Source organism: Aulonocara stuartgranti (genome assembly GCF_965226115.1).
Source record: "Aulonocara stuartgranti genome assembly, chromosome: 19".
In the NCBI taxonomy this organism is placed as follows: Eukaryota; Metazoa; Chordata; class Actinopteri; order Cichliformes; family Cichlidae; genus Aulonocara; species Aulonocara stuartgranti.
In genome coordinates, this window is record NC_138955.1 from 25,927,956 (window position 1) to 25,941,344 (window position 13,389).

General features: G+C 42.5%; 1 protein-coding gene across 3 annotated transcripts in view; it reads right to left on the reverse strand.

Moving 5' to 3' along the window:
* ppp2r5eb (protein phosphatase 2, regulatory subunit B', epsilon isoform b) overlaps positions 1–13,389 on the reverse strand; it is a 54,631-nt gene that overhangs the window by 35,817 nt on the left and 5,425 nt on the right. For all 3 annotated transcript variants that reach the window (XM_082517227.1, XM_082517228.1, XM_082517226.1), the window contains exon 2: positions 4,934–5,094. In XM_082517227.1, coding sequence (XP_082373353.1) covers positions 4,934–5,094 — 161 coding nt within the window. The remainder of the gene's footprint in view (positions 1–4,933; positions 5,095–13,389) is intronic.

A 13,389-nucleotide genomic window follows, 5' to 3' on the forward strand; every position in this document is an offset into this window, starting at 1 on the left:
GAACGTGTGAAACTGAACCATGGAAGTGTTGAAAAAGACGGACGGTGTGCCGGCTCAGTCACTGAACCACAAATAAATACAGTAAGACTGTAAAATAAACCACTGTTAGCTGTTTACATACACTTCATTGGTCACTATTAAGCTATGTCTGCACTAGCCCACATATATTTGAAAACGGCGTATACGTCTGAAAACGCTCCGCGTCCACACTATCGTTTTCATAGAGTTGTTCATCCACACTGAAACGGGTGAAAACGCTTACGTTCCAGTACTGCGCATGCGTGAAACGCAATACAATTCGACCTGCCTCATTTCTGTCTGCTGTTTATTTACTTTCCAGCTCTTTGAAACGTTGCTGCAAAATGTCGAGGAAAAGCACAGAGTTTTTTTTAAATGGACCAACAATGAGGTGGAGTTGTTGGTGCGAGTAACACAAAAGTACAAGGTTGCAAAAGCGAGCGTGAATTAAAGAACTTGAAGAAAAACTATCTGGAGCATGTACACACTGATATTAAATCTTTAATAGAGCTGTCAAAATTGAGAGCAAACAAAACAACTGCTGTGTAATGCCCTCCACTATCTTAGTTTAATTGGTCACATGACTGCATCACATGACTAAAATATGTCATCGTTTTCGAAAAGGCTCCGGGTTCGCTGTCCACACTGCGCCGCGAAAATAGAGTTTTCAAATGAATCTGCTTTGGAGAGCGTTTTCAAAACGCTCCGTTTTTCCTGACTGAAAACACCGTCTCAGTGTGGACGGAAGGCCAAAATGATGCGTTTTCAAACCAAAACATATTAGTGTGGACGTGGCCTTAGGTACACCTCTTAACACAGATATCTAATCAGCCAATCACACGGCAGCAACTCAATCCTTTCAGGTATGTTAGACATGGTAAAGATGGCCTTGTTTAAGCTTAAACTGAGCATCAGAATAAGGAGTGGAAAAAAAACAAGGTTATTTAAGAGTTAAGAGATTTGTATCGTGGATTTGGTGCCGACAAGTAAGCAACTGTGTGATGTTATCGTGTCAGTATAGCCAAAAACCTGAGAAGTGTTTTAAACAGACGGTGAAAACGCGTCATAATTATTACTGTGGCAACTACGCTGTCAGTATCAGAGCTAAACATGCACGTCAGTGTTAAAACATTTTGATAAATCTAAAGTAAGTACTGGATGTGACTCTCTTTGAGGAGATACAAAATATTAAAAGACTGATCAAGTCAATAAGGACATCATTGGTAAGGACAGGTTTAATTGTAAAAGCATTTGATATTTAATTGTCAATGTAAATCCCAAAGAATTTATGACTGTTTAAAGAACAAATTGCATCTGGGTTGTCACTTTTAAAAAAGAAACTGACTCACAGGTTACTGGGTATGGTTTAAATCACTAATCGTATCAACCACGTACTCGAGGACCTGAGGTCACACTGAGTGGTGCTGCTGTTTAATTATCAACCTACTCTATCAGATGATTCCAGCATTTTTTGCAGTGGTGGTTTACTGGGAGGACAACAGGACAGAATTTCCTGAAAGCAACCTTTTGAAGAAGAAAGCAGAGCCTTTTGCAAAAACAGTACAGGAAATATGATCCGCTGTACACTTGCTGCTTTTTAACGGCTTCACTGCACAAAAACACTTGAGAAGGGGGATTCCTCTCTGACACCATAACTGTGGTTCCACACACTATGGTTCTAATTGTATTTATCACTGAAGCTGTTTCTACACATCAACAGTCTCCTCTAACCACCACGTCCCTAGTTCAAAGTCTGTGTGACTTCCGATGTATTCCAGAGAGGGTAACTCCCACCGTGAATTCATGGCGACTGAGTGGACGTCATGTGTCCCACCTTCAGCATGTTTTATTTAATAATAATAATAAGAAGAAGAAGAAGAAGAATAAACTTTATTTATAAAGCACACTAAAAAACCAAGGGTATACCAAGGTGAAGTTTAGTCTGCGACCTCACCTGAAGCACTCTTACCTGCTCTGTTTCTTGTTTTTTATTTCCTAATATTATCATTGTCCAGGTGGATTTGCTGTTCTGCTTTTCCAAAAAAGGAAATGAAGCATGGCTTTCTATTAAATTTAGTTCTGCATTTCTTTGAAACATTTAGAACTACCCTGATGTTTTTGCTTCTCTCTTTAGCAGACAGACTATACCTCTTTACTAAAAATATCTGCAGCTCATGGAAACCACAGTAATCAACACAGGTTTGGAGATCAAGCGTGTTGCTGTGTGCTGACAGAGTCTACATATACAGCACAGGTGTCACTGAATATAAGCTTCTATGAGATAAGAGAACAGAACCATTTGACAGTTAGCACAGAGATTATGATTAACTCAGTGCACCAAGTGTAGTAACTTGTTAGTTTAATGTGTAATAGACGATGACCTTAACATAGTTTTAAGACAAGAGAGCCTACTGTTATCTTCAGCTGCCTTCATCAGTCACTTCTGCCTCTTCCTGCATCCTGAGATGGAGCTATGAAGTGACTTTCCCTCAGTCTCAGAGAGGAGGAGGATCTGTCTGGTTTCTGTCTGACAGCATTCCTGCTGTCACTACCAAACCACACCACCACACTGTTGTATTTACTCAGGTGAAACGTCAGTGTAACACATTGTGTATTACTACACCCAGCTACATAGCACAGATGCCTTATTCACTTAGCATGTCACAATGCAGGTTAAAGTTATATGAGATGTGACGTTTGAACACATTCCATTACTTATTAATACACTGAGACTCTTTATCGAACAATTTAGAGAAAATGCCCTTATAATGCGGCATGATCAAAAACATACATATGGGTGTAGATCCGTTTAAATCGATCTTTGCCAGTTCCTCCTAACCTGAGCCTCTGGACTTTCTCAGCGGTTCTATGATAACTGAAAATGTATCCATGTTTCCAACTTTAAACTTGAAAAAACCTCTTGCTTAAACAAAATGTGAGGAGCCAATCTCTGTTCAAGGCAGTTCAAATGTTAAGTCCATTTCATCATGACAGCCAAATAGCTACATATAACAAGAACAAGCTTAGGGTATATTATTATTAAACCATTTGAGGAATCAGAAGATTCCTCATATTTTAACCTATGATCTTCTTATTCCTCACATACATCTTGCATTTAATGAGAACATCTTTAGACTGATTTTTTTAGCCAGTATTAGACATTTGCTGATATAATGGTATCGCAAACTTATAATGAATGAAAACTCAAAGTAAAGAAGAGACGGGGGAAACACCCTTCAACTCTGTTATGACTGTTGATGTCACACAGTGTGCCAAACAGAGGCCACTTCCCTCTTGGTAAGACACATGCTTTAAAACCCACAAACTCAACAACCAGCTGACCTGAGCAGAATCGGGCAGAGCAACTGAGTAATCCATGACTACTTGTGACAATAAAATAAGATTATTTTTAAGGTGGACTGTCTTAATACCACAGTAAATTTTAGAATGGGTCTTGTATAACTTGTACAGGTCGTCCTCTAGCACCAACCTGCTCTCTGCAATCATCGAAATGATCTGCCTGTCTAGACATGTCACTAATAAAACACTCGCATACAGAGAATAGTTGGCATAGAAAAGCAGCTGCATTCAAACAGAACTAAACCAACCAGACTATACAGAGCAATGCTACTAAATTTGCCATCAATGGGCAGAGACAAAACACAAATTGAAGGTGAGTGTCATGATTTAAAAAAAAAAAAAAAACCTTTCTGTTTTAATGAGCCATCTACGCTTAAAGCCCCTGGAAGGTCCCCCTTTTACAAGCCTGTGTTGTGCACTTAAGGTAGGAACAGTGTCCACACAAATTATTCACAAGTGAAAACATCATGCAGTTGCTTATTTTCTGTCAGATACACTACTGGTCAAAGGTTTTAGAACACCCCAATTTTTCCAGAGGGGGGGGGGGGGGGGGTGCCACACCCAAAGCCCTGAAAACCCTGAAGAGAAGTTTAACACTACCACGAATGAATCTCCACTTCACATTTAAGACATTTTACTTACCTAAATATCAAACTTCATGGGTTTACACATAACTATCATCTGCTCTGCTCAGCTTGATTTTAACTAATCAGAACAAATCTGTATTCTGAGTAATTACTGCTGTAGCCGCTTAAGCATAATGGGGGAAATTTGCCATTTGCTGGCTTAGTTTTCACTTGGGGTGGGCAGATTGATACAAATGATCAATGCTATGAATACCATCATTGTTATTGGTATTAGTTGAATACCTGTGTGATGTGTTCGATAGCCTACTTTCATTTAATTTCTCTGCTGTATGTTCAGAACATTAGTATCATTTCATCAAAGAGTAGACGTGCACATTTTATCCCCTATTTCTTTGCAAAAAAATACTGCAAACTGTGTGCGTTTATGGAGGCTATTTGCTAATGTGGCACTGTCATCAAATTATTTAACACATAAAAATGTGAAAAAGAGGAAGTCCCTGAAAGAGCCTCTGACTAGTGTAACAGATATAGAGGCAAAGCATATCCAGTTAGCTTATATAGTGGTGAAAATAATATTCCAGTCATGACTTATCAACTGTTGGATCTTCAGCATTAGTTTATGTTGATTTCGAGTGCTCATCACAGCTGTTATTTCAGCTGATTGATTAATGCTAGACTAGCCTATATCCAGACATTTATGTTACATTAATTTAGTCATTAATTTTGAAAAAATATACTTGTGAAATATGAAAATGTCTGAATATAATAACACTTTTGTGTACATTACACGCAATGAAACTGAGTCAGTGAACCAGGGTTCAAATTCAGTACAATTAGATTAACAGAAGCAAAGCTAGAGGGGCCTTTTAGATGTTACTTGTATTTGATTTGGTCATCATCCCTTGTGCCTCTCACCCCACAAACCACAGATTTCTCTCACATACACGCAAACATGTGTTTCTACTTACCCTTGAGCAGGGGCAAGGGCGTGAGCTCTATAGGTTTGCCCTGAGAGCGGAACTGGGACGAACTCTGCGACCGCTTCTGCTTGGCCTTCCTGACAGACTTCCGTGAAAATCCGTCCACTTTGTCCACAGAGGGAGCTGTGGTGGCTGCCGAGGACATAGCCCTGTTGAGAGAGACACAGGAGGGGGGGGGGGGGGGGGGGGGGGGAGATGAAGTCACATTAGACGTGTTCAGAAAGCTCCAAATTTAGAAAGCCAAAGTGATTAACCACAACACTTTTTCATGGGACAGTTACATTTCATAACACTTTATTTGTGATCATTTTTAATGTCAGTCATCATGCTGCTGGTGCCGTCACCGCTCACTCCTCCTCTCACTTCTCAGCCAATTGCACGAGCTTGTGTTGATAGCCATGTGCTTCAGTGTGTTGACATCGCTCGAAATTATTTTCAAATTTACTGGTTTGTTAATGAAATGTAGTGATTTGTCCAGAAATCATTTCTCTCAAGCTCTGAATTATTCCAAGAATTTCAGCATGGAAAGCAAAAAAAGAAAATCTTTAAAATCATATAAGAGATCAAATAACCCCATCTTAAAACAATTATTTTTAAAAGTAACAAACACACACACATATATAAAAACAACCTATATTAGTGTAATGCCAGTATTGGCTTTAAATTAAGCATTCTCATTCCAGTTTGAATTTAAGGCACAGGAAGCACATTTACAAGTTTTTGTGTGCGAGCGTGTTTGTGCACTAAGGTCATGCAGGTCAAGAGTTCTTTTTTTTTTGATAGTAAGCGCATGCAAATAGAAAAAAAAAGAAAAAAAACAACATCCCCTGTTACAGTTTTAGCTCTCTACGAGTTCATTTTCCTGCAGCCAAAGCAGACAGCCTCATTTTCCCAGCATAGGAGACACTTTAGACTTCAGTTCAAGCATGGTTACAGTACACAAACAAGCGGCACTCCTACCTGCCAGAAGACCATCAAAGTATCTCAAACACACACACAACTTTTTAAAAAAAAACAAACAAAAAAACACACAAAACCCACACACACACATACACAGCGGCACCGACAACAATGGAGCTGGTTCTGCAGCTGCGAGCTATTGACACAGTCGGAGGAAGCTGAGGAAATGTCAACTGCTGTGTGTGCTGGCTGCTGATTGCATGTTAAAATAACAATTAAAAAAAGAATCTAACAAACTAACTTCTCAAGCAACAAAAACAAGCCGCAGCAGAAGTCACACTTGAGACTACTTTTCTGCACCACACCCAGGAGCACATGTTTGGAAGAGCACACTCAGGATTTGTTTTTGGCTGTCAGAGGTACAGATCCATAGGGTGGCCACAAATGTGGGTGTGGTGATGTTTTTTTTTTTGTTTTTTTTTAAACCTCTTATGGGGCTAAACTTTTTCTCAAAGTTTCACATCTGCAAACTAACCCTGTTTTTGTGGTCCTCTGGTTACATTAGCATCTATGATGCACACTGCTCAAAGATCTGCTGTCATCCTTTGATATAAGCACGATACCCTAACTCTGCAAACAAGTAAATATTCATACATACACCAAGCTAACATGCTAAGATTTTCATTAGTGTCAGTTAGGCTGGTGTACTAGCCAATTCAGTTGTTCAGGTAGTTCGCTAACAACCTATAAAAATACAAACAAAACCAATGAAACATCCATTTAAAAAAAACAAATGCGCGCATGGACAGCCTGGAATGTCCGAATCTTAACCTAAATTAAAGGAAACACAGTGATTAGAAGCCTGAGTTGTCACAGTGTCCCCATAAAGTGTGAATCCTGACAACATGTGAACCATCACAACAAGTTTCAAATAACCTTAGAAGGACCATGAAGTCATGAACTCATCTTTTGGGCCCTGACCAATTACATGTATTATAGCATGACTTAAAAAGGACCACTCAAGACATCCAGGAAAAACATTTTTTTGGAAGAAAAACGATTCAACGTTGTTGCGCCAGTGTAATAAGTAGTGGTGCAACGGATCACGGTTGATCCGTAATCCGAACCGATCCCACTCCACGGTTCGGAACGCACGTGATCCGAAGATTCGAAAAAGAAGAAAAAAAAAGTATGTGTATGGTGTGCGTGGTGGGTCTGTCAAGCGATAGTTATGGCCAGCGCTAGCCGTCCAAGTGGAGGAGCAGAGGAAATTGCGGTATTTAAGCAGCCCTTTACTGCCCAGTCCGACCGGGCTAAAGTCATTACAAAAGCTACTGGGGTGTTTAGCTGCAGACAGGAGGCCGTATTCCGTTGTTTAAACTATGATGAACGTGCTTGAGACACGCTATGATATCCCGTTGCGCGTCCACTTTAGTGGCAAGATCGTTTCAAGCATGTACGAGCAGGAACAGTTTAAAGTTATGGCTGAACCGTCCCAGGCATCTTCTGTTGCCCTAACTACTACAAATGGGCAGACCTCCAGGGCAACGGAAAGCTACGTGACCGTGACAGCTCATTATATCACAGCGGAGTGCGATATAATGAGCGGTATGTATTATTGTAGGGTCTACCTTACAATATAAAGCGCCTTGAGGCGACTGTTTTTGTGATTTGGCGCTTTATAAATAAAACTGAATTGAATTGAGTGGTAGATACAAAGCCCTATACTGCCCTATACTGTACCATAGTTGTTTTTTTTAATAATTGCGTGGAATGAGTCTTGAGTTGAATGTTTTTAACAGGCAAAAAATACTTCAATAAGTGAATAAGTAAATGTTAATTTTTTCTCTTGATCCAATTGATCCAATCTGTGACTTAAAACCGTGATCCAATCCGAACCGTGAGATTTTTGATCCGTTGCACCACTAGTAATAAGTAATCACAGGATAGAGGTTGTTGCTGTTAAAGCTTGTTCTTTGAGAACTCAGGAATTCAGCCCGTAGACAAAGATAGAAATTAATTTAATCAAAGATGTGAAAAGTACAACTATTTAGTCAGATATGAGTGTGTTTTCCTTTAACTGACCATATTTCATTAGTACTCCCACTTCCTTCTTGCAACAGTACTGTACATGGGAAAAATACAAAGCTCAATATCAACCACAAGCCACAACAAAACTGGCCTCTGCTAGTTAGCATGAGGCTAATATTTTTAGTTTATTCAGGACATTAGGAAGCTAAATGGACTCTGATTTCAGGAGAGGACAAAGAGCCTGATCACTAACTGACCTGGATGGCATGGGGTGGCTGAGAGGACATAAATTAGAGTGCTAACAAAAATCCTTATATAATAAGACATGAATGAGATGCTGCAGGCTGCGGTCTGTGCTGGCAGCAAATGTTCTGTCAAAGTCAAAAGGCTGTCATACAACATGCCCACCAAGCCTTGTATACAACAGAGCGAGGAGAGTTACTACAGGCTTGGACTTCAGTACAAACACGTACATACGCACATCATTCATATGGATAGTCGAAGCCTTTCAAAAGCTCCCTGAGGATGCACCGCTTACTGTCCGTCATAGTAAAGAATCTATAGTAGTTATAATGACTGTAGACAAGCAACATGTACATCTGTGGTTCTCTGTGATGAAACTGTCAGCACTGATGCAATATAACTACAAGAGGAAGAAGATAAAAATCAAGAGTGCCAACTGTGAATATAAGAAGATATGGTAAAACAGCCTCAAAACCACAGTCCTCTCATCTTTCTGCTAAGCATTAGATTGAAGATGTCAGTGTTTAGGACAGTTTGTACACATTTACAGCATACTGTCATTACAGACTGACTATATGTTTGTTTACATTACAATGAGCCAGTCAGCAGGAGAAAAGGCAGAGTCCTCCCAAGGACATGGGCTTCCAAATTCAAAAATCAGTCAATCTAGGATGACAATTAAAAGTTCTGGAGATTTTCAAATGGCAAAGCCTCAAGTTTAACCATGAAAAAAGTTTTAACGAGCTATAAAAGAACTTGCTATTGAGCAATCAGTTTTTCCCCTTTTCAAGTTGTAATGCAAAACTACTTTGTTCTTTTTTAAAAATATATATATAGTTTTGCAATTGAAAATCGCAACAGACTGTAAGGTCTTACTTTAAAAATATGGCAAATAGATCCAAAGACAGCTGTCAGTGATAATCATCACAATCTTCCAGGTAAACTTTCAAATATCTATTATCATTGTTTATCATTTGAATGCAGATGGAGACCCTGCTTCAAGCCAGATGTTTTGCACAACTACAACAAATTAGCACTAGCACATAGGTTTAATATAGACAGAACTACCCTGAGCTAACTCAGTGCAGCGCGCAACATTCTAAAAGGAAAACAAAAGCCTCAACAGCTCACTTACAGAGACAAACAAGCTTTTTCTATGACGAACTACAGCACATAATAGATCCCAAGGGACGGCTAAACATCTGTCCACTGTGCTGCATGCATCAGACATGAAGCCAGACTTTGATGGTCTAGTCAAAGGTAGTCGTGTCATATTCATTATTTCTGAGTGAGTGTATAAGTAGACTTGTCAACCAGGGAAAAAAATAAAAATAAAAAAATAAAACACAATCTACCAGATAAGATACAAGAAACCATTGGAGTAGATATTCATTTACAACAGTACTGATGCAACACTTGCTCTAGTTGACACACAACTTCACACAGCACCACTGAGGCTAATCAGGCACAAAGCTCCTCCCCTCACCATGAGGTACGCATATGAACAATATCGCTAACAAACCTCCACAATCATTCTCATAAAGACTGACAAAGAAGCACAACAGGATCAACTATGTAGTTGTTTGAGTCCATAATCAAGTACAGTTTAATCAAAGCTCATCAACTTTAAGCAACAGACATATGATGCACCAGAAGTCACCAGAAACACAAGTAATAAACAAGGCTGTACATGAATATATTTTCTGCAGACCATTGCTCAAATCTTTATTTTAAAAACTATATATATATATATATATATATATATATATATATATATATATATATATATATATATATATAAAACACCCAGCGCGCCCCTGCGGGCGGTTTATCCTTCAAGCTCGGGTCCTCTACCAGAGGCCTGGGAGCTTGAGGGTCCTGCGCAGTATCTTAGCTGTTCCCAGGACTGCGCTCTTCTGGACAGAGATCTCCGATGTTGTTCCCGGGATCTGCTGGAGCCACTCGCCTAGCTTGGGAGTCACCGCACCTAGTGCTCCGATTACCACGGGGACCACCGTTACCTTCACCCTCCACATCCTCTCGAGCTCTTCTCTGAGCCCTTGGTATTTCTCCAGCTTCTCGTGTTCCTTCTTCCTGATATTGCTGTCATTCGGAACCGCTACATCGATCACTACGGCCGTCTTCTTCTGTTTGTCTACCACCACTATGTCCGGTTGGTTAGCCACCACCATTTTGTCCGTCTGTATCTGGAAGTCCCACAGGATCTTAGCTCGGTCATTCTCCACCACCCTTGGGGGCATCTCCCATTTTGACCTCGGGACTTCTAGGTTATACTCGGCACAGATGTTCCTGTACACTATGCCGGCCACTTGGTTATGGCGTTCCATGTATGCCTTGCCTGCTAGCATCTTGCACCCTGCTGTTATGTGCTGGATTGTCTCTGGGGCATCTTTACACAGCCTGCACCTGGGGTCTTGCCTGGTGTGATAGACCCCAGCCTCTATGGATCTTGTACTCAGAGCTTGTTCTTGTGCTGCCATGATTAGTGCCTCTGTGCTGTCTTTCAGTCCAGCTTTGTCCAGCCACTGGTAGGATTTCTGGATATCAGCCACCTCCTCTATCTGCCGGTGGTACATACCGTGCAGGGGCCTGTCCTTCCATGATGGTTCCTCGTCTCCCTCCTCTTTCTTGGGTTTCTGCTGCCTGAGGTATTCACTGAGCACTCGGTCAGTTGGGGCCATCTTCCCAATGTATTCTTGGATGTTCCTTGTCTCATCCTGGACTGTGGTGCTGACACTCACCAGTCCCCGGCCCCCTTCCTTCCGCTTAGCGTACAGCCTCAGGGTGCTGGACTTGGGGTGAAACCCTCCATGCATGGTAAGGAGCTTTCTTGTCTTTATGTCAGTGGCTTCTATCTCCTCCTTTGGCCAGCCTATTACCCCAGCAGGGTACCTGATCACGGGCAGGGCGTACGTGTTGATGGCCCGGATCTTGTTCTTACCATTCAGCTGACTCCTCAGGACTTGCCTGACCCTCTGCAGGTACTTGGTGGTTGCAGCCTTTCTAGCGGCCTCTTCATGGTTCCCATTTGCCTGCGGGATCCCCAGGTACTTGTAACTGTCCTCTATGTCTGCAATGTTGCCTTCTGGTAGTTCAATCCCCTCAGTTCTGACTACCTTCCCTCTCTTTGTTACCATCCGACTACACTTCTCCAGTCCGAACGACATTCCAATGTCATTGCTGTATAGCCTGGTAGTGTGGATCAGTGAATCGATGTCTCGTTCACTCTTGGCATACAGCTTGATGTCATCCATGTACAGGAGGTGGCTGACAACTGCTCCGTTCCGTAGTCGGTATCCGTAGCCAGTCTTGTTAATGATCTCACTGAGGGGGTTCAGGCCTATGCAGAACAGCAGTGGGGACAGAGCATCTCCTTGGTAGATCCCGCACTTGATGGTAACTTGTGCTATGGGCTTGGAGTTGGCCTCTAGTGTTGTACGCCACATCCCCATTGAGTTCCTGATGAAGGCTCTTAGGGTCCCATTGATCTTGTACAATTCTAGGCATTCCAGTATCCAGCTGTGGGGCATTGAGTCATAGGCCTTCTTGTAATCAATCCAGGCAGTGCACAGGTTGGTCAGTCTGGTCTTGCAGTCTCGGCTGATTGTTCTGTCTACCAGTAGCTGGTGTTTTGCACCTCTGGTATTCTTGCCAATTCCTTTCTGTGTCCCGCTCATGTATTGACCCATGTGCCTGTTCATCTTAGCCGATATGATGCCTGACAGGAGCTTCCATGTAGTACTGAGGCAGGTTATTGGTCGGTAGTTGGAGGGGACCGGTCCCTTCTTGGGGTCCTTGGGGATCAGGACCGTCCGGCCTTCAGTTAGCCATTCCGGGTGTCTCTCGTTAACTAGCAGCTGGTTCATTTGTGCTGCCAGACGCTCGTGGAGTGCAGTCAGCTTCTTCAGCCAGTAGGCGTGAACCATGTCGGGCCCTGGTGCTGTCCAACTCTTCATACTGGAGACCCTTTCTTGGATATCTGCCACTGTGATGGTTACTGGACCCTGTTCAGGGAGGTCGCTGTGGTCTGCCCTCAGATCCACTAGCCACTGAGCATTGCCGTTATGGGTTGCATCCTTCTCCCATATGCTCTTCCAGTATTGCTCCGTCTCCATCCTTGGTGGTGCTGTTCTCTTATTGTTCCCTTGCCACTGAGAGTACACCTTTGCTGGTTCTGTGGAGAACAGCTGGTTTATTCTCCTGCCTTCTATCTCTCTGGTGTACCTCCTCAAGCGGCTGGCCAAGGCTGTGAGTCTTTGCTTGGCAGTTTCCAAGGCCTCAGGTATGGACAGCTTGCTGTATTTCTTAGGCACCTTATTTGTCGCACCTTTCTGCAACTCCGTTAGTTGGCTAACCTCCCTCCGTGCTACTTTGATCTTGCCCTCTAGCCTCCTTCTCCATGGAGGGTACTGCCCCTTGTGGCTGTTCAACTTGTAGCCAAGCATCTCACTGATCACTGCTGCCGTATTGTAGATCAGCTTGTTAGTGTCGGTAATCGTGGTTGTAGGTATTGCCCGTAGTGCTGCATTAACATCATCTAGCAGACCTTCTGAGGGTACTTCACGTAATCTTGGTAACCGGCTACGGGGGATCCAGGTTTCAAGCTTGGCCATGATCCTATTTTTCAGGTCAGCTCCTCTCGCACTCAACGATCCTTCTCCTATCGCACTTGGGGCTATGTACCCAATCTCGGGTGGGGGTGATGATATCTCCCCCCTGACCTGGCGTCCTGACTCCTCCTTGCCGTAGCATTTGTGTTCGTCAATCTCTAGCTGTGAGAGCAGTCCCTTCTTTCGAATGTTGGAACACTGAGCTACTAGTTGTTTCGCCGTCATTGTGGATGTTGGGTATCGAAGAATCCATAGGTCCCTCATCCTATTCATGTAGCCCCTTCCGCCGGGGTTACTTGCGTAGTAGCATTCCAACAACGCCCTGTTTTCGTCCCTTGCCCACCGATGCCTTCTTGTTCCAGTAGCCCACTTTTCGTCAGGGTGCCCTGGTTCCTCAACACCTGACGCGGACCTTGTTGATCCGGGCGACGTCCGAGCCGGCATGCCTTCATATTTATCTGTCTCGCTCATGTCTGCGGTAGGCTTGCTTAGCATAGGGGGTCTAGCCTTAGGACCCTTACTGGATACAGACGCCCCAGGCAGGAATCGAACTTGCGATCCTCTGTTCCAAAGGCGTGTAGTTTAACCACTACGCTATCCAGCGTACACATATATACACATATATATATATATTATATA